This window comes from Alosa alosa, chromosome 10 (assembly GCF_017589495.1).
Source record: "Alosa alosa isolate M-15738 ecotype Scorff River chromosome 10, AALO_Geno_1.1, whole genome shotgun sequence".
In the NCBI taxonomy this organism is placed as follows: Eukaryota; Metazoa; Chordata; class Actinopteri; order Clupeiformes; family Clupeidae; genus Alosa; species Alosa alosa.
The window spans coordinates 9,057,436-9,079,391 of record NC_063198.1 but is presented as its reverse complement, the minus strand read 5'-3'; the positions used below and the strand labels follow the sequence as shown (position 1 = coordinate 9,079,391).

The 21,956-nt window shown below is 48.0% G+C and overlaps 1 protein-coding gene across 10 annotated transcripts; it reads right to left on the bottom strand.

Moving 5' to 3' along the window:
- Nucleotides 1–396: 396 nt before the first annotated feature.
- Nucleotides 397–17,995, bottom strand: setd5 (SET domain containing 5). 10 transcript variants are annotated; one of them, XM_048254501.1, is made up of 24 exons: nucleotides 17,871–17,994; nucleotides 16,172–16,274; nucleotides 15,352–15,659; nucleotides 14,922–14,980; nucleotides 14,532–14,719; nucleotides 14,292–14,330; nucleotides 13,834–14,061; nucleotides 13,315–13,463; nucleotides 13,016–13,133; nucleotides 12,548–12,657; nucleotides 11,933–12,197; nucleotides 11,396–11,479; nucleotides 10,856–11,056; nucleotides 10,141–10,479; nucleotides 9,548–9,793; nucleotides 8,853–8,967; nucleotides 8,322–8,605; nucleotides 7,978–8,034; nucleotides 7,204–7,713; nucleotides 6,419–6,514; nucleotides 3,751–4,031; nucleotides 3,193–3,332; nucleotides 2,992–3,080; nucleotides 397–2,814 (listed from the first exon to the last, which is right to left on the bottom strand). In XM_048254501.1, exons 1-24 carry the CDS (start codon nucleotides 17,939–17,941, stop codon nucleotides 2,233–2,235), a joined length of 4,662 nt encoding a protein of 1,553 aa, XP_048110458.1. In that variant the 5' UTR covers nucleotides 17,942–17,994; the 3' UTR covers nucleotides 397–2,232. The 10 variants fall into 10 exon arrangements, 9 of the variants coding, with proteins under 9 accessions (XP_048110458.1, XP_048110461.1, XP_048110459.1 ...); XM_048254504.1 differs by having other exon boundaries at nucleotides 11,933–12,167; XM_048254502.1 differs by having other exon boundaries at nucleotides 15,352–15,650.
- Between the last annotated feature and the right edge of the window lie 3,961 nt (nucleotides 17,996–21,956).

Below are 21,956 nucleotides of genomic sequence, written 5' to 3'. Positions count from 1 at the left end.
AGAAAACTAATCATGCGGCAACTTTAGTGTACTATATTTTCTTGGAACAGTATATAACACGTTTTTATACAAGTACACATGATCATACGTTCTGGGATTTTGCTTTGTTTGTCATTAAGGTGCTGGTCTGTTATTCTTTTTTCTTTTTTAGAACCCCCGTGTCACAAAAGTCAACATTTGCATCATCGTGTCCATTTCAATACGTATTTCATTTTTTTTAACTCAAAAGTGTTTTGTGAAAGAGAGAAACATTCATGTTAACCAGTGAGTACCCTTGAGTCTTTAGGTAACTGGGTCAGAAGGAGGGGAAGTGAAGACGGGGGGGGGGGGGGCAGACGGTGAAAATCCAGTCCTGTTCACCTACTACCCAGTCCACCCCTCCCGAAAGCTTGATGGGGATCCTCAAACGTATCCAAGAACTAGAAAAAAAAAAAAATAGAACAAAAAAGTATTCTTTTTGAATATTCCCGTTCAATCTCCGAGACACTAATGCGGTCCTCCAGCCTGTGTCTGCTGTTACATCAACAGGTCCATATCCTTGGTAGGAACCCTGGATGGGGGGGATGTCCATTCAGTCTCAAATGATGGGTGTTGTCTCTCCTTGCTCTTCTTTTTTTAAATCCCCAATGCAGTGGTCATGGCACGAGACCTTGACGTTCACTGGAGGGAGTGAGGGAGAGAGTCCGTCTCCCCCAACAAACCCGACTCTCTCCGTTTCATGAGGCAGGTACAGCATTCTGTAGAAACGGAAACAACTACAAGCAGCACTTGCGTTTTTTTTTCTTTAAAAAGAAAACTAAACAACGAAAAAAGAATGAAAACGTACAACTGAGAGCACAGCAGCTTTCTTAACATTTAGTTCTAATTTTCTGTTTTTTTTTCCTTCTTTTTTTCACTCATGTTTGTGTGGAATGCTCAGATTGGTCGGGGAGGTGTAGGGATTAGAGGAGAACTATTCTTGTTTTCAAAAACAAAACAGGAATACGGAAAGGGGGCGGGGGCAAACCTCGGAAAAGCAGTGCACTACAGTTCCTCTGCCACAGCATCCCAGCACACCAAGACAATGAATCTTGTTTTTTTGTTTTTTGCTCCTGTCTAATCAGAGCATCAGCTGAAGTCTCGCAAATCTTGGAATACAACAGGAAATCACTAAGAAAATAAAGTTCCAATAGGAAAAACAAACAAACTCTAAACCCAGAGATAACTGCAGCACCATGGATTAATTAGATCCGTGTGTGTGTGTGTGTGTGTGTGTGTGTGTGTGTGTGTCAAGTATAACAAAGCAATTCTTGAGTTGCTACAAGTAAAACAGATTAGCTATCTGGAGCTGGGGACAGAAATCAAGTAAAGATCCGGACACCAGTGTCACTCTGGAAACAGGTCCATGGGGCTTGGAGGATCAGGAGGGAGAAAGAGAGGGAGCACACACAGGCCGCTGGAGAACCGCACTGGAATGATCCGAGAGAGCACACTCTCTTGCGCTGCGTCTTACCTGGCATGGTTCTTTTTTATGTCCAAAAAGATTGAGATATATATATATCTATATATATTTCTCTGTTCTGAACGGAGGATTCAGACACTTGGCTATGTGTTTCAGTAATGGACTGGGACAAATGGTGGAGTAGGGTGGTAAGGGAACTGCAGCAGAGTTTAAAAACAACAACAACAACAACAAGAAAACAACACAAAAGAGACTCTTCTGATGAGTTCCAGCACCTGTGATTAAGCAGAATCAAACGGAACCGGCGCCAGTTTCAGATTATCACAGGTGTTTACACAAACATATTTTACCGTCTACCTTTTTAAACAAACGGGTAAATTTAAAATGATACACGATTCTTAAAGAGTTCTCATTTTCTCCATACTCCTAAAGTTTTTTTTTTTTAATCCTCTTGATTCTTCTTTCGCGTCTTTAATAAATGTCCGTTTTGACGTTAGCCTACAAGTATGCTTGTGGTGATTTAGTTTATTTTTTGGTGAAAAAGAGGAAAGAAAATAATGTGAGAAAAAATTAAGAAAAAAACAACTTATGGATACAGGAGTCCTTGTTCCTCAAGTCTCATTGAACACTGGCCACTCCCACAACCCAGAGTCTCTTCCACAGGTGCAGCTGAGGAGGGCCTCTCACACACACACACACACACACACACCCCATCCTCTCTTTCTTTGACTCTTAGCACACACATACATACACACACACACACACACACACACACACACGCACGCAGGGTCCTAGTAGCTCCCTGTCTGTGTCCGTACCCCTGACCCCTGAAGGGGAGGGTGCTGGAACTGGTTGAGTGGCGCTCCTCGCGGTGGGTAGTGCTGGGAGCTGGGGGCAGACAAGAGCCGAGAGTTTGCCTGAATGCCGCGGCCCGAACCCGAGCCCTGCTGGGCAAGTCTGGAGGCGTGGGACGCCGCGCTCCCGGTGAGTAGGCCACTACCGCCACAACCAGCACCACCGACACTGATGTCTGTTTTGGAGTGGGACTGGCTCCTAGGGACCGGGGGGCTGGACGAGGCTGACAACAGGCCGCTGTTCAACAGGCTGGCCTTCAGGTGGCTGCTGCTGGGGTATGAGGCATCCTGGACAGCGCCACCCACAGGCCTGGAGGTGCCGCTCACGGACGAGTCCAGCGACGAGATGGAGGATGAGGAGGACGAGGAGGAAGAGGCGGAGGTGGGAGGGGTGCTCTGGGTCGGTTGCGGGGCGTGGTCCTGGGCGAGTGGCCGCGGGTATGACGGCGAGGGGCTGTACGAGGAGCGGAACGGAGAGGCCGAGCTGTCCGAGGTCACATGGGGCTCCGACAGGTGAGGCTGAGAGGGAGCAGAGCAGACCAGGGCGATCAAACCAGATCAACATAAACCACTGAAAGAATCATCCATAAGGACATGCAAATACAAACACACACTGCAAAAAATATCAGGATATTTAGATCGGAACGCATACCATTGACACACACACACACACACACACACACACACACACAGTACCTGGTGCTGGTAGACAGACGGGCTGTAAGGGTGCGGGCTTCTCAGGGGTGATGCTGTGGTGAGGTCATACCGGTCTGTCTCCACAGAGTCTGAAGAAAAGGGGACGCAGGGAGAACAGTGGGTAAACGAGCTGGCCGGCTGAGAGGAAATTAACTGGACAATGGAGAAGGCGCGTGCGCGTCACATCAAGGGCTACTCTACCTGCGTCTTTGTCTCTGCTGTTTCCATGGTCACCGGGGTCAGTCCTCTTGAGGGCTCGCTCCATTTTGAGGTTGCCCCGGAGCACCCTCTCCAGCACGCCCTGGCCCTCCCTCAGGCGCTCCACCGTCGTGGGCACGATCCTGAGACAGACGCCAGGCCAGAGGACATGAGGGTCAACTAAGTCACCGCAGCACTAATGCACTCAACTGCAGGCATCATGTTAAAAATGCCATCCAAATCCTGCCAGGGTGCTTGCCCTTTCCAGAGAGAAAAATTCCGTCTCCCCAAACAGGAAGCCTTTTTTTTTTCTATTTATGGTGATGAGTATTTTTGGAAGTGTGACCTTTGGCATTTGTTTTGCCCATTTTTTGTGTATTACCACGAGCAAAACCTCCAGACCTATTCGGAGACTTTCCGGGTCTGGAAAAGTGTTTCATAATTCCAGAAATTTCTAGACCTGCACAAGCACCCTGCTTACTGCCTACCGACATCTACTTTTGTGGGTCAATCAGTGTGTGTATGTGTGTGTGTTTGTGTGTGTGTGTGTGTGTCACTCACCAGGAGATGCCTTCCTGTAGCCGAGGGCCTGAGCCCGCACTGGAGCCGGAGCTGGAGCTGAGGTCCGGGGGGCTGACCTCCTCTATCTGGGGGAAGGCCTGGTGTGCAGGCGAGGAGAAGGAGCTGTGCGGGGAAGTGGGGGGCTGCAGCAACGAGCGTGGCCCACCAGGGGACTCCGTGCTGGGGCACAGCGAGCTGGGACGCGTGGGGGTCCCCATGGAGCCGACGGACTCGGTGTCCCGGGTTCCCTGTTTCCGCTTGCGGTACTCCAGCAGCGACACCTGGAAAAGAGGAGAGGGAGGGGGAGAAGGAGGGGGGAGGGCATGGTTTAGGGAAGCCATGCAGAACTACACGCTCGAGCCAGCTCATTACTTTACATAGACAAACCCACACACACATACATACAGACAGACACACACTCACACACACATATATAGACATACACCACAACAAGTGCAACAACAGTACACCAGACAGACATGGACACACACCACACAATATTTCAAATGCAACATGGATCCATCCATCGCCGGAATGTGAATGAGTATGGTAGTATTGAGCGATGGCATGCAAAGACACCTGATTAACGGGTTCATCCAAATCGTATCCCCTTTAACCGTTCAGAGGAGAGGTTGGTTCACAGAGGACATGAGCAGGTAACTCCCAAATGCATGGTTAGTGGTGAAATCAAAAGCTCCTAACTTCTAGCTCAAGGCACAGTTAATCACAACCAATGCAAACACCTGAACAGGTGTTCAATAAAGTTGGAACATCCCCCCACAACCACCTCCACACACAGACAAGCACCTGGGCATAAATCTAATAGTCTGCGTGAGCCGAGTCCACTCACTCACTATATAGTGGCATATACTGAATAACCACCATTAGGGCTGGGATAAACGATTATTTTTTTAAACGATTAATCTAGCGATTATTTTTTCGATGCATAGATTAATCTAACGATTCATTTTTTCAGTCCGATTCGATTTCGATTATTCGATTATCTCCCCATTAATTCACTAATAACAACTTACACATGTTTATTTACATGTCTGAATGAAAAAACATGAATTCTTTAACATTGCAATATATGTTTATTGCTCTTAAGATTCCAAAATAAAAGACTGAAGTGCAAGTAACTACAAGTGCAAAGTAATGCATTCTTAGTCAGAGGTAGCATTCAATAAAGTTCAGTAGGTATGTCTAATTGAGTGCCTGTCATTTTAAGACGTTCGTGTGGGAATCCTTGCAATTAACATTAACACAGTTAAAAGGCTGCTGATGTGTGGATGCAATTCATAACGTAGTTCAAATAACAGTTCGTACTTCTCCTTTGGACAAGCACTTTTGAGTCTTAGAAAACACTTTTCCATTTCCATCGGGATTTTGCAAACAGAGTCAATAAAATGAGCCCTGCCTGAGTAATACAAGCAGCTGCAAGTAAGCATGCTAAACTTGACATCCAAACAGTATTCTAACGTTAGCTTTGAGATAGGGCTACTGCTTGATTGCATACTGTAACTTAACTTCGTTTAGTCTCCTCAATGTACTATGTTGTGATAAGAACAAATTTGTGCAGCATGGTCACGATGCTAAGCGGATTTAATAGCAATTTAGCCCAATGTAGCCTACAACATAGAACATCAATGTGTGGTGGCCGGTTTTGATTTCGTGGTGCCCAGCCACAGATTAGTCAACGTATCGAAAACACTGAAGGTGTAAAATTAAAAATACTTAGCAGCACACGTTATGCTTGACAAATCGACGCTCATATTTTGCGTCGACGTCATCGATTACGTCGACGCGTTGTCCCAGCCCTAACCACCATTCACTGTGCCGTGCACTATGTAGTGAAAGAGTGGATGTTCTACATACAGGGTGACCTTCAGAGAAAGAGAAAAGCAAGAGTTTACACCATCAAAACTGAAGGCCCATGTTTTTAAAATGACCTTTTTCCATTATCTTTGGCATGAAATATGACTTTGGTAAATTAAGAATATATGAGTTCAGCTAGGGCTCATTCATTAGTTGCTATCCAAAGAGTTCTAAGGCCAGCTTTACTGACCTCTACTGGAAAAATGTGTGAATTAACAACAATTCAAAAAGCAGAGTTTGACAGGAATAGTTCCTTTATAACGGCAATTTCAGAGATACTTGTGTAGGGGTGTTATGAGAAAGACTCTGAGACTAATGAAAAGATCCATCTCTGAGTCACCCTTTCATTGTTTCAATGAGGTTTGGCAACATCGTTATAGGCTTAAATCTAGGTTGAGTTTGTGTGTACATTTGTTTATCTGTGCAGTGTGTGTGTGTGTGTGTGTACATACATGCAAGATGGCTGGATCATTATGAGCATCACCAGGAGCCATTCTGACCGGGCATTGAATGGCTCCAACCCCACACCATGAGAAAAATGACAGACAAATGAAAAGTGAAAAATTCCCTTTCTGATCAAAAGAGTAGGAATGCTCAACCAAGCACGTATGTATCTGTGGACATCGGGAGTATAAATCACCATGGCATATAATCCCAGAGCTGATCGTGCTATGCTCGTTGGCATGAGAAGATAATGGTGTTGGGTTGAATGCAAATGCAAAAAAAACAAAAAAAAACAGAACATCTTCATGCACACTTCTAAGAGGTAGCTGGTCAGTGCGAGTATATTCACCATGTTCTGCATAGGCTTGCAATGGCCTCTTACAGCTAGGGCCTGGTAACCAGGCTGACAGCCTGGCAGCTGACTAACGGTGATCACGTTCCCCCTCTGCCTTAGGAAAATAACAAAAGGACAGAGAAGGGGAAAAGGAGAGAGAGACTTGGCAATAATGTATTAAAAGAGAAGGGTGGGTGTGTGGGGGGCAGGGGGAGGAGGGGAGAGAAGAGAGAGAGAGAGAGAGAGAGAGAGAGAGAGAGAGAGAGAGAGAGAGAGAGAGAGAGAGAGGCACAGAGTAGAATTCGACGGCTAGAGCAGATACAAAGATGAAGTCTCAGAGAGACGAGCGGGAGAGAAGCTCGCTCGGATCGGTTTGAGGAGATGGCTGGGTCTAATTTATCAAGCGGTCTTTCACACACACACATATACACACACACACACACACACACACACACACACACACACAGAGTGGAAAGGTTTTTCACTGCGCAATAAAAAGCCAGTGAGCGTAGAAATCCTGAGAGCATTACGGATGACCTTTGAGATGAGACACTCAGGGTTATGAAGTGTGCTTGCTTGATAAATGAGAACCATCATCTCCAAAAGAGGAACCAAGAGTTGTTCTCTCTATTTTTAGGACAGGGTGAGACTTGCTGCCAAAACCGATTTACATATCAGTTCCTAACATGAACGCCTCAACATCTCTGTTAAGGCCCACGTTTCCTCAGTTTAAAAAACAGCAAACACAATGGTTAATGCTAGCTGCAAATCAATGCAACAGTGGGAAGGGAACCACTTGCCTTCTTCTTTTGGGGAGGGTTGCTGGGGTGAGGGGGGGTGCCACTGTCTGGGTACCCGCCCCCGTAATGTGGCTCTGGATAGGGTGAGAGTGACCCGGCCCCCGTCTCCGAGAGTAGCCCCTGGCCACTCACGGCGCCGAAGTAGGACTCCGCAGGTGAGAAGCTGCCCTCCGACTGGGAGTGCCGCCTGTCCGTCAGGGGGCCGCGGGGGCCAAGGCCCTCCCCTAGGTTGGCGTTGAGGGGAGAGCACGCGTAGATGAGATTGAACTCTGTCCTGAATGCCTGCTCTCGAGCCTGGGACTCGCCCGACCGCGTGCCCGTTGAGGAGTCGCCTGGGGCGGACGTGGACACCGGGGTGAGGGGGGTCCCTCCACCGGAGAGACTAAGGGGTGAGGGGGAGACGGCGGGGAAGTCCTCGGGCACCGGGACAGGACTGTCCAAGCTGGAGGTCATGGAAAGGTCAGGAAAGGTAGCGTTGCGAATGGAGTCAAAGTCCGACCGCAGGCAAGGCTGAACATAAGGGGGAACAGGCAGAGAGAACACAGTGTTTCAGTTGCTAAGCATGCTTATAACTCTCTCCCACAAACACGCTAGGTTACATCAGGACAGCAATCACATTTACATTTTTATAAGCCAAACATCTGTGCTCCCTGTATTTTCCAAAAGCAAGACTCTTAAACACACCCACAGATACACACAGCTGCTCCTCTCTGGACAGAATGTGTATTCCCTGTGGTAAGACATGCCGCCCCACACACACACACAGACACTCACCTCTGGAGACAGAGATTCTGGCCGGTGTACTGGGGAAGCCTCTGGGGATGAGATGTTCTGGAGGCAAAGAATTGAAAATATGAACACTAATCACATTCACTGCTGCTCACACTTAAATACGGCATGTTTAAGGTGTGCTGTTTTGCATGCATGCTATAATAAAATGCCTTGACATGTTGGCACTGTGTGTGTGCGAGTGCGTGAGTGTGCACAGATGTGTGCGTGCGTATGTGTGTGCATGTGCGCGTTTCTGTGAGTGAGTATATGTGTGTGCACGTTTCTGTGTGTGTGTGTGTGTGTGTGTGTGTGTGTGTGTGTGTGTGTACGAGTGTGTTGTGTCCTACCTCAAACTGCAGCGGCGTGTTGCAGCGGCTGGTGGGCAGCGAGGTGAGGGGCGAGTAGGGCATGGTGGCGCCGTTCTGCTGCTCGTCCTCGGCACCCAGGTACAGGGCGCAGGATGTGCTGAGGGCTGGCCGCAGCGAGTGCCCAGGGTCCGAGGGTGGCGGTGGCGTAATGGGCGACAGCGGCCGTAGCAACAGGTCACTGCCGGACGCACTGCTGTCGGGGGGCGAACTCAACATCTCGTGCGCATGCTTGGACTTTCGTTTCTTGAAGGGCGCACTCAACTCTGCAGTGACAGGAAGGGAGAGATTTTTTTTTTAAATCATCATCATCTTACACAACTGTCAGTCATATGTATGTCCTATCATCATCATCATCATCTAACAACCTGCCACATATGAATAAAAACAAAACAACTCAAAGAGATTTGCTATCAAGAGCAGTCCCTTTCAGGGTAGAAGGGCGGCAGCAGCAGCAAGAATGTAATGTCTGAGCAGAATGGCTTTGAGAGGTGTGTAGATGTGTGTAGATACCGGCTTTAAAAGGGTGGTAGGAGCTGCCGTTACTTTGGTTTGAAGAGCTGGAGACGCCGCTATCCTCCGGGGACAAGGAGGACTTGCTCTCGTCCAGGGCCTGCTTTATCCACCTCTGCAGACACGCAGACACACACACACACACACACCATACACGCCAAAGTTAGAAAAATGATATGAGCCAGACCACGCCATAGCCATGCAATCAATTTAAATAAGTTAAAGAGCATTTACTGAGTATAAAATCTGCTAGGAAGTTAAATGACAAATTCTGTTGTTTGGCTATGGACCCTTTCAAGAGAGTTCCATTATCAGCATCATAGTTGGCCCCACAAGACTTCCTTTTTAACATTCCATATGTTATCTTAATGCAGAGGAAGTAGATTGGGGCCCAAATAGAATGTTCAGGCATTGTTTTTGTTTACCTTGTTGAAAGGGTCTATAATAGTTTCCTACCACTCTATTTTGAGCATATACACAGCTACAGAACAGCTAAATTAATGTGAGGGGAAATCGGCTGAATTTGACTAAAAAAATCTGACTAAAAGCCCATTGGGCAAAAAAAAGTAAGCTTTAAGTTGACAACGGTTGTTCTGTCTGCCCTATTGTGAGACATTTATTAGAAACCCCTCGCCTGTGTCCCCCCCACCTCGTCCCCACCGATTGGACGGCCTGAACAACGGATGACCTCTGACCTTTTTGCAGGAGCCGTAGGAGGCGTCGACGGCCAGGGGCCTGCGTCGGCGCTCGGGGGTGAAGGGCGAGCCGAAGCGCACATAGTGCTTGGGGGCGGTGCAGATGAGCGAGGCGTGGCTAAGGCCCGGCAGCATGTTCAGCGTGGTGGCCAGCACCGTCGGGTCTGTCGTGATGCGCAGCGGACGCTCCGCCTCCGGCTCCGCCCGCTCCGGGATCTTGTCGTTGAGCCACTCGGTCACCAGGTACTGAGCGGGATGGAGGGGGGGAAGAGGTTAAAGGTCAAGAGAGCTAATAATTAAGTCAAAGGAAACTTGTGCAAAGCGAAATGCTAACTATATCCACAAGTGAGAGGAGGTACAGGTAGATTGGAGCTGCGCTTCATATGGCCAAATCAGGCACATTTACATAAAGGACTTGTGTAAAGTGAGCATGGTAATTAATGTGCATTGTCCCTTTAAATAAGTAAACATAATGCATCACCATTCTTTTAATTGAATGTATATATAATTGTGAGGGTGAAGGATGACCTATGATAAATGTGTATGCTGGACGTATGACCCTTCCTGAATCTTTAGCATGTCCATACTCTCACCTTCTTTGTTTTGGGGTAGCGCAGGTTGGCCTTGTTGCCCAGGGCTCCAGAGCCCGCTCCCCCGTAGCCATCACCGTCCTGCGCCTGTCCTGCTCCGAGCGCCCCCTCGCCCTGGCCCAGGTCGCCCTGAGAGGCCCCGGGCGCTCCGTCCTCCCCTCCGGCGCCCTCCGCCGCCTGCTGTGCCAGTGCCTGGCGTTGGCGCCGCGCCCGCTGGGCCGAGCCGGAGCGGTAGCGCGAGATGCGGCTCTTGGGCCGCGGCTTGGAGGAGCGTGCCGGAGGGGGCTTGGGGGTGGCTGGCGCCGCGGTCACGGGTTTACTGTCCGTCTCTACCGGGGCCTCCTGGACGCAGGAGTGAGAAGGAAGGAGAGGGAGAGATAACGAACGAGTGGAGACGTCAGAAACCATGATCAAATATAATTACCAATGTTCTATGAATGCAACAGACAGGACATTTGACCGGAGTGGAAAGAGAAAGAGATAGGAAAAGAGAACATTTGCTCAACATTCACTAAAAGTACAGCTTTTCACAACAGCACTGGTGAGTGTGTGTGTGTGTGTGTGTGTTGACTTTGTGTGTTCGCCTATGACCCCTTGTGCCTGTATGTGCTCCCAGTATATTCACTGCTTCTCTCTGTGTGTGTGTGTGTGTGTGTGTGTCACTACTCATAGCTGAAATTCAGAAGACACACGACAGCGGTGGTGCTTGTTGGCTCACCGTTGCGTAGGAGGTGCGTCGCGTGCTGACTCCCCCTGAGGTTCCCGCGCTGGACGTGGGGTTTGGGCCGGCGGGAGACAGGCCCGTCACCTCTCCCTCCTCTGGGGCGCCGGGCTCCTGCTTGGGCTCATCGGCGGCCCCCTGGACCACACGCCGCCTCCGCCTCTCCATGGTCTCAAGTGCAGCGCGGTCCTCCCGGGACTGCAGGACAGAGAGAAGAGTCCATTAGTTCAATGTGTTAGGTGTGTGTGTGTGTGTGTGTGTGTGTGTATTTGTGTGGACCTGATTATCACTGAATAGTAGTAGGTTTGTAGGTTTTGGTCTAATAGCATATCAGCATATGTTGCAATTTGACAATACTGTGTATTTTTATGCATATGACTGTGTGTGAATGTATTCGTGTCTGTGTTGCAGTGTGTGTGTGTGTGAGAGAGAGAGAGAGAGAGAGAGAGAGAGAGAGAGAGAGAGAGAGAGAGAGAGAGAGAGAGAGAGAGAGAGAGAGAGAGAGAGAGAGAGAGAGGTGAGGAGCCAGTAGCATACCCGTCTGCTTGATATGAGGACTCCGTTGTCGTCCAGTTCGCCCTCTTCTCCTTCTTCCTGCTTCATTCCGTCTAGCAGCCCATCCTGTATCCCACAATGCAATAGGCTGAATCACTCACACAGCACTGGTCATGCACAGTGTACCCACTACCCCTGACAGTACGGGCACACACATTAACCATTTAACCATCTGAAATAATTATGTGCCCAAGTTGGCACCTTGAGACCGAACTCAGGAGGCCCCCCTCAGCACAAAATGTGCGTGTGTCTCTTTTACACACCACTCCACACACACGCACACCCAACAACACTCACACAAATCCCTCCACACACTCATGCACATCCACCCAGCCGCCCAGCCGCACTCACACACAGCCACACTCACACAGCCACACTCACACAGCCACACGCACACAGCCACACGCACACAGCCACACGCACACAGCCACACGCACACAGCCACAGCCACACGCGCACACACAGCCACACACACACACACACACAGCCATACACACACACACATACACACACACACACCTCTGCATCGCTGGCTCCATGCTCCCGGTCCTGCGCGTCTCCATTGGGCTGCTGGTTGCTGTCGTCAGAGCCGGCCGTGGGGGCTCCTCCCCCCTCCAGCTCTCTCCGCCGGGCTCGTCTCCGGCGGGTCTCGGCACCGGGGAGGACGGGCAGCGCTGGACCGGACGCCGGCTGCGACGGCAGGCTGTCCATCGGGCTCAGGTTGTGCTTCTGCACCGGGCAGTTCTGGTTGCCCCTGTGGCAAGCACAGTCCACCTTGTAATTACTACAGCAGGGGATGGTGCAGAGATAAGAATGGGGGAGAAAGGGACAAAGTCATTATTAGTCTGTCAAATGGGAGGCTTGTGTCCAGAAGCTCTCATTAGCTAGGCGCTGTGGGATTGCTAATGTCCTTAATGACGATTAACAATGTACAGTACAATACATTACAATGCATACAGATCTGGCACGTTCAAATGTAAAGTGGAGTTTAATCCATGACGTTTATCCCTACAGGCTTTTGCTTAAAAGGTGAAACACTTGTCGACCATTGAAGTTTATTTGATGGATGAAGACAAAGAGTCCACTCCACTTAAAGAGCAGTGGACGTGAATGTGGACGGAACAGGTCACTAACCAGCTGTTGAACTCGTAATCGAAGCCAATGGTGACTTCGGAGTCCTTGGTGATCTGAGAGACGGCATAGATGCAGAGGTGGATCATGCCTTCTGAGATCATGTGCCGTACCTGATGGAGAGAGAGAGAGAAAGCAATGTTCACATGCTAGTTTCAAGCACACATATTCAAGTTCTAATTCATCTGAAGACTGAAGGGCCCTAATTTGAAAGTCGGCCACACCATGTAGTAATGGTGAGATTATGAGATAATGAGATTAATGTTTGGTCCGTACACATGAAACGCAAGACTTTGTCCATCTTTCAAAGCATGTCCTGTAAAGCATGTTTCCTAGAAACTGAACCACTGATTTTGGAATTACTAACAAATAAAGTAGCAGAGCCCTACTGGTTGATAGCATTACACTACACTACACGCATCCCGCTGTGTGAGCTGTGAAGGAAGGCATTCTACAAACACTGCCACCCACCTCAGCGTTGGGGGTGCAGGACCTCCTGATGAAGCGGGCGTCGTTCCCAAAGGTGCGGGCGTCCACACACATCTCTACATCATTGAACTTGGAGTAGAACAGGACAAATGGGTAGGGCCTGTTGGGAAGGACAGGGGTTGGGTTTAGTCCGGTATGTGCATAAGAAACCAAACACTTACCATAAAAGATTACATAATTGTCTTCAAAAGAACACATTACACAGACACAATCAAAGATGACATAATTGTGCACAAAAGCACACATCTCACACACACACACAGATGGAGGTGGGTTCGTACTTTTTGAAGAAATGCCCGTTGACCTCGAACTGCTGCTTCAGCATGACCTTGCCACGGTACTCGATGATTAGCGTGTCCGGCTCAAGGTCCCGTGCCGCCCGTAGAATCTTCCGATGCTTCTGTACACGCGTCACTCGGCCCACCTGCAACTAAGACACATGACGAGAGAGAGAGAGAGAGAGAGAGAGAGAGAGAGAGAGAGAGACACACTTTCACATGTGGGTTTCTTTTACTTTATTTTGGATTTACTTAAAGCTTATTATGATATTTATACATCAATCTTTATATCAATACATCAATAGATATCTTCACATGATATGCAACGGACTCCTCCATGTCCACGAGAAAGGTCAGAAAAAAATATACACACACAATATATATGTATAAATATATAGTGTGTATGTGAATCTGTCTATTTATTTATCTATATATCAAGATATATCCATATTTGGTGGCTACATGGCCACATAAGTGCGCTAATCCTATAAGGCTGAGAGCCAGGCCTGTGTGGTGGCGTACCTGCATCTGGGAGCTGAGCACGGTGTTGTTGCAGGCCAGCTCGGTGCGATTGATGGTGTCGGGTGAGGGGGCGGGCGAGCTGGGCTTGGCCAGCTGCAGCAGCGTCTGCACGTCGGCGCTGTACTGGTTGGCCAGGGCCTCCTCGTACTGGTCTGTCCACTGGCGGATCCGCGTCTCCCAGCCCTCCGCCGTGTTCTCGTCCAGCGCATTCGCCTCCGTCGTGGAGTTCTGAAAGGAAACAGATGACCGTGAGTGTTTCAGTATATATTCTTTTTAGGATGTTTTCAAATGTGTCTCTCTCTCTCTCTGTGTGTGTGTGTGTTTAGAATAGTTATAATATATATATTTATAGTTACAATCAATATTGTACCCACATTGTACTATTAGCATAATAGTAATAATGTTAGAGGTTCTCAAACTGTGCCAAAGATTTTGAGTGAGGAGAAATGAAAGCTCACCTTCATCCTCATGGATTTTCTGGAACCCTCTCTGAAAGCCTACGAAACAGAACCATGGCAGCCATGGTCAGTTGCAATGCCTTCACTAATAACATTATGACGCTTATACTGCTACAAAACATACCAATGGATACATGCTGTATCGATGCCTATGCGTGTGCGTGACTATAGGCTCTTCACCTTACTAGTCGATACATGTGTGTGAGTTGCTGTGCGCATGGGTGAGTGGGAGCTGTGCACCTTAATCTTCTTGGCTTTGGGTGTGGTGCGGCTCTTGTCCGTGCTCTTCTTCCTCTTCTTGGCCTTGCTTCGCTTGACGCGGTTGACCGTGAGCGTGATGCTGGTGGGTGTGTGCTGAGTGGCCGTGTACGACACCGTGGAGGGCGACACTTCCTCGTCCCCACTCTCCGTGCCACTACTCTCCCCACCTACACACACACACACACACACACACACACACACACACGGGTCAGAAACGTCTTTTTCAGATTTGCCTAGTCCTAGACTAAAAGTTTTTTTCAATGAAGATTTTCGTAGAAATTTCGTTTTTCGTTGAAGTTTTCGTAATCTTAATCCATGTTTATGAAACCAGCCCTGTGTGTCTAAGAGGAAGGTCATTTGTCATCTTACCGGACACATTCTCTGCTTTCCTGCGCTGTCCGTCTAATGCTTTCCTCCTCTCTAGACCCCTGCAAAACACAATCAGTGTGTTATTACAGCCGAGAGAGGAACACCAGATCAACGACATGGGGATGGAGACTGAGGGATCCATCAACACAAGTCCAAAACATTATGTCATATCTTTATCCATGTACAAAAAACCGACCCATTATCAATACCACTACACTGCTTTCCTCTCCAGTCCATGCTTTTTTAGGCCACGCTTTATTAGGAAAATCACTATGCTTGAAGTTATCGGAAACTTTGAGGCCGTTACATACAATTATTGACTTTAAAAATCTTCAATGGCCTGATCCATTTGAACTCAAGCACGTGGCTAAGGACTTCAGTTTTGATAATCAGAGACCGGGGCCCTGGATCAATAACGGGAGTGACCCACCTGCAGCTCTCGCACTTGATGAGGAAGCCATCTTGCGTCAGGCTGCAGTGGCACCAGGCGCTGGGCACGCTACCTTCCTCCTCCTCCTCCTCGGACGAGGTCTCGCTGTCGGCCGAGTGCTCCTGGTCAGGTCGGGGGTGGGCGTGGGAGTGGGCGTGGGCGTGAGGGGACTGGTAGCGGCCGCGAGCCACGCCATTGAGCTCCAGCCGCGGGATGATGGTCTGGGAGAGTGGGGAGGCGGGAGGGGTGGGAGGGGGTGGGGCTCCGTAGTTGTGATCCTGACAACACACAACGGAAGACTGTTGCATCTTCAAACAATGGTGTTCAGGGGAACGCGGGAACGGAGGGTTGGGTTGGGTGGGAGGGATGGAGGGATGGATGGAGGGATGGAGGGAGGGCGGGAGTGCACAGAGAGGAGAGGAGAGAAAAAAAGGAAGAGGGAAAAAAACAGAAAGAAAAAACAAAAACAAACAAAAAAACAAGAGTGGGGTTGGGGGGAGTTGGAAGGGAAGGAAACGACAAGGAATGAAAAAATAAACCAAAGGCATTCACGGCTTTGTTGAGCAGTCATTCATTCAGTCATTCACAGTGGCACAGGGCTAGCGCAGAGGCAGAACCATTATAAATCAGTGCTACAAAGGTCATAGGTCAAAAGGTCAAAGTGCACAAGCTAGAGTATGGCATAAGTCAGGCACAGGGCTAGTGAGTCTTTCAGCAGACACGATCGGGGTACAACCAAAGGCATTCGTGGCATGGCAATGGCAATGTTTGGTTAAAGTTACACGGAGGAGGAGTGGGGTGGGACCATGCCGGTACTCACAGCATAGGGCAGTCCGCGGTAGCCATGGTTCTGAACGTTGCCACAGCTGTGGTTGGAGTAACTCTTTTGGTTCACTGCAGGGCTCGCTTCAACTGACTCAGGGCTGTGGGAGGAGGAGGAGGGGGGGGGGGGGTTATAAACAAACACAACAATTGATGAGGAGTGAAGATTAAAGTGACAGTTGTAGGACATCAGGGTCTGCAAGGGCATTTTCACAGGTCTCTATATAATCAAAAGCTAATACTGTCTCTACCTCAATCAAAATGACTAAAAGAAGAGAACAAAATCATGCACCATGTAAATATGCAGATGACCTTATGGTTTCCCCCATGGTGACTGAGCAGTATTGCTTACACCCACCAGTGTCACGTAACTTTTTCTGAAAAACAGCGCAGTTCAACTCAGAGGCACAAGGGGGCCCCATGACACTGGGCCAGCATTCTGCCTGAGCACAGTGAATCAGAGGGGAGTGAATGGAATGTCTGCGGCCATGATGTTATGCAACTCCTCCTTCCCCTTGAGCAGAGACTCTGCTGAACACAGCTGCTGTACGAAACCACATCCAGCCAGACCCAACCTCGCTGCTCCCTGGCTCTCGGGAAACCTCTTGCAGAAATAGAATCCAACTCCACTTTTGCCCTGTCCTACCAGGTCGTTGGTGACGGGAATGATTATTTGGAAAGGATTCTGTCAATCTTACAGATATTTCACCTTTGTGTAGTTAAAATGTAGGGTAACTGGAGATGAGAGCAGGCTAGCCTGGCCTATATGCTAGTCACTAATGTCTGATTTTTAGTCAGTATTGGAATACCGCTGACGTTCAAATGCCCTCTAGAGCCAGAGTTTACGCCCAAGACAGTGGTCAGCTACTTGTTTGGAGAAGAACTTGCACAACCCATGTTGACCTCTGTGACATTTAGAGCCAGGAACTCAACTATGTGGGTGGCCATGTGGTGCCTGAATGCCTCTAGTCAGGAACTTTACCTTTGGCCTTAGAGGAAGTCCTGGAGGACTCAGGAATGCAGAACTCGCACCTGGAATCAAGGCCCCTCCTCTCTCTCTCTGGCAGTTTCTAAGTGCTGTCTCTCTAAAACAAAATGGCCTCCGCTCCGCTCGCTCTGACTAACACCTCTACCCGTCTCTCCAACTTGCTGGCACCATTTCCTGTTTCCCCATCTCTCCCTGTCCGCTGCCGCTCCCTCACCTTCACAGCAAGAGCATAAACACCACAGCTGACATTCACTCACCCTTCACACACACACACACACAGCAAGGGCATAAACACCACAGTTGACAGTCACTCAAGTCATGACAAACCAAACATAAGGGTGGACAGGGCACAACACACACAGAAACACACACACACACACACACACACACACACACACACACACGTGTATGTGATAAGGGAGAAGTGCTCTTGGATAACCTAACATAAGACTGATTGTTATCTAAGCATTTTTGAGAAGGGTGTTTCTGCTCTGTCTTTTCTCCCAGGCTGAGTAGAATACTATGCACTAGAATGACCTCACTGGTCGCCTGGCCCCGCTTGGCTTTGCCCCTGAAACACTGAGCTGATCGGAAGAAGGGCAGAGCACGCAGAGCACACACACACACACACACACACACAGCAGGGGTTAGATAGGATTGGAGTGGCGCAGGCAGGAACGGGACAGGATGTGACGGGCGCTCGACTCACTCTGATCCGGCGGCCATGTCTGCGTAGGGTGTCTCAGGTGTGGTGACTCCCAGTGCGATTGCTATGCTCATGACGTCCAGCACAGCGTCGCGTGGGGAGTGGGGGGAAAGGGGGGGGGAGGGACGGTGGGAGAGGAGGAGGAGGAAAGGGGGGAGGGGGGAGGGGGGGAGGAGGAGGAGAGGGAGGAGGAAGGGGGAAGGATCAGGGGCTGCGAATGGCAGCGACAGACCACTCCTGAGGTGGGGCGCCGCGATGCCGCAGGCAGCACCTCACGGACATGGGGAGACCTGCAGAAACAGAGAGGGAGAGAGAGAGAGAGCCATTTTAGAGATTTTATAGAGCCCAAGAAATAAACTAAATAAAATTATATATCAGAGAGAGAGAGAGATGAGTGTTTTAAAGCAGAGTATGTACACAGCCAAAAGGAAGCCTGACTCAAAGACAAGGGTAGAGGTGAGGATATGAAGACAGAAGCTGCATTGAGACCTACGTGTAAGACCGGAGGTTCTGCGGATGTTAAGTGGTTGGGCCGTATATATGAACAACATAAGGACATTTGGAAGTCCGAACTTAGCCGGCTGTTCTACTGCTGCCCTCCAAGTATTTTCGACGGACATTATGTAAATGATCTTGTATCTGAACGAAGCGAAGAACATGAGGAGATTCTGTTCATGTGTGTGTTCAACCACGTTCAACCAGTTCAACCACAGAGATTCTGTTTATGTGTGTGTTCAACCACGTTCAACCAGTTCAACCACAGAGATTCTGTTAATGTGCGTCAGTGTCGTTCACATATACAGTACTTTCCTGTGTATTAGCCACATTGTGTATAAGCCGCAGGACAGTGTTTTATGCAAGTTAAAAGAAACAAAGTCATATTAATACCATATTAAAGGGAAACTTGGCAGGATTAGCTATATTTCACCCTCTGCTGGAGAAATTGTGCTTTATGCTATTTCAAACTGAGGAAAAAGGTAACGATAAAGCACATGGATTTGTTTACAATCTAGCGAAATGGTTAGCATAAGTTCGGAAGAACAATGTGGATGTTACAAGGTAAGAAACACGATTTAAAACGAGTTTCTTGTTTCTCACTTCTCTTTCCGGGACGGTAGTCTCAATGTTGCAAGGTTGGTTTTCTGCCTGGGGACGCTAGGGGCAGCGGGGAAAGTTACCATTTTCACCACAACAGGTCATTTAACCATCCAAATGATTTCTAAACATGTTTATTACGTTGAAATAGTTGTCGAGTTCCCCTTTAACTGCCCCTGTGTATTAACCTCATAGCTAAATAAATTTTGTTAAATCAATATATAAGCCGCGGCTAATAGTTGGGAAATTACGGTATGACCGTATATGTCAGCATGTTAGCATCATATCTATGGTTGGGTGTCGTTTCAATTTGAACGATTCCGATTCCAATTCCGATTTCTTATTTCGATTCCGGTTCCTAACGATTCTCGATTCCGATTTTTCAACAAAAAAAAAAGGGTCAAAAAAAGTTTAGGATATTTTAAATGAGCTAGCTAACCAACGGTCTTTCTCAGGGTATCTGCACATTTTCCAAGTGCAAATTTAAAGACTTTTTAAGATCTTTTCAAGACATCTAAATGAAAATTAAGACTATACCACGACAAAAAGATATATATGACTGTTTATGTTAGTTTTTTGCACAGCAAATTAAAGTTAATCCACTACTTTACATTTTGCAAACCAGTTGTATCTAAACCAACCAAAGCTTGACAAACATTGTAAAACCATTGACTTGTTTTAAATTAATTAAGAGACAGGTCCTTCTCGCATGATCCTGCTGAAAACTGCTGGTTTCATCTCAAGCACGACGATATTATGAACGCATATTTTTTTTATGTAGCAGTCACCGACATTCAAAAAATATGCGGTTATATTTCACAACTTTTGCTAAGTAGGCCTAGCCTACTGGGAAACGCTGGCAAGCAAGCTGCTGGCAGATATTACAGGTAGGCTATTATAACTTGGACAGATATTTTCTTCCCTAGGCTAGGCCAGCAACACACGCTGGAAAGATGCAAACAGATCAACTTAACATATAGAGTATTTCCTCCTGATTGCGAAGTCTTCGCGTCCATAGTTTGTGAAACGATGCTGCTTCCGAGCAAAGACTTTAGATGCCAAGCGCAACTCCAAAAAGGAGAACAAATGAGCGTCTGGCTTGAGGCTGCGCCGGACAGGGCTTTTAAAATCCATATGTCCGGCCTAAATTTGAACATATGGCCAACCTATCGCTAACTGGCTTATAACTCTTTCTCCCGCTCATTCTACCATAGGCTCCCTCATTCCACATAGGCTACCTGTCTATCTCTCAGGCCTCAGCTACACCACGAAAACATCAGGCATATTATTTTGTACATAGGCCTACTGTATTATTACCGTTTTCACACCTTTAACCAAACCTGTGAAAAACATCTTCACTCTGCAACCACTACACTTCCTCCCGTAGCCTAATAGCCTAGTCACTTATACAATTGCGTTTTACACAAAACTGGTATGGAGACATCACTCGCTCTCTTGCACTCGCTGGCAGTCCCATACGCACATTTAATACCTCTTATTCGAAAATTCAGTTGTATTTAAGACTTTTTAAGGATCCGCGGGAACCCTGCATTCTGAATTAAATAGTCTGACATTCTCCATGAATTTTAATTCTATGAACTATGCGCTTCTTCGTTGGTGTTCAGCCGTTTCTTTTTCCGGTCGGCGGACTGGGAATCGAAACTAGGAATCGAAATTTAAACTTTTGAACGATTCCGGGAAAATCGCAAAGATAGTCCCGGTTCCAACCAATACTCGATATTCGATACCCAAGCCTAATCATATCTGAATCACCCGATGGGTCGGACCTCCGTTTGACAAAGCTCCGCATATACTGCGGAGGCTATATCTGAAAGCAGCTGGAGAAACAGGAGTCTAGACAGGCACAGGATGAAGGCCAAGCTGACTTGCACTTTGAAGTTATGGGCGGTCATTAAAAAAACTATCTGTATGAGCATGTATGTACGTGTCGTGTAGGCTCAAGCTAGCTATCCATCCATCCATCGGCTTGTGAGCAATGGCCGTGGGACAACACTGACTGAGAGAGACAGTCTCACACGCAGCCTCGACAATTACAATCACTCACACACACACGAATTTATCAGCAACAACGTTGACCCAAGACAAAGCCAGTAGCTCATGTCTAACATTCTGAGAGTTAAGGACCATAAGACCTCTTTCTTTTATTTCTCTCTCAGTCTCTGGCATTTCTCAGAGGCAAGGCCACTGCCCTAAAATTCCACATGACATCATTCCACAGGCATGACTAGCACTAGCCTGAGGGCTAAGCTACCTGAGAATAGCCCTGCATGGTACAGATGTCTCAATCGGTTATATGCCTTTTACAATGCACATTAAGATATAGGTCAATGGTGGACAAATTGGCAAATATTGCCAGACATGGACAAAGCATAAAACATGTTAGACAAAAATCAATGTGGACACATTAATGACACATAATGACTCTGAATTACAGCTGAACATAAATGAACAGAACAACTTGGTTATGGCTGCTTCTCAGTGGGTAAACAAGAAGGTGACACAGACACACTAATCTGGATTTCCCCTTCCCAGGGTAAGATGGTGTTTTTTTGGGCTGTTGGGTGCAGTACCTATAAGCCTCCTGAGGGGGCACTGTGACTCCAGACAGAGCATGTCTGTGCCAGGTTTGGTTGCTTGTCATATGATCTTCCAGTGGAACAGTGACCCACAGCAAATAGCCCCCCCCGTCCGCTCCTCTTGCACCACTCAGCATACACGTTCACATACGTCTCCTTGATTCATGTGCTTCTTAGAATCTGCATTGGGCTAATCCATGATGAACTCACTCATGACAATGACGTAGACACTTTAATCAGACAAAACCTGAAAGTTGCCTAACAAAACTAACACATACACACTGGCGCACACACACACACACACACACACACACACACACACACACACACACACACACACACACACACACACACACACACACACACACACACACACACACACACAAAGTAGCCTAAC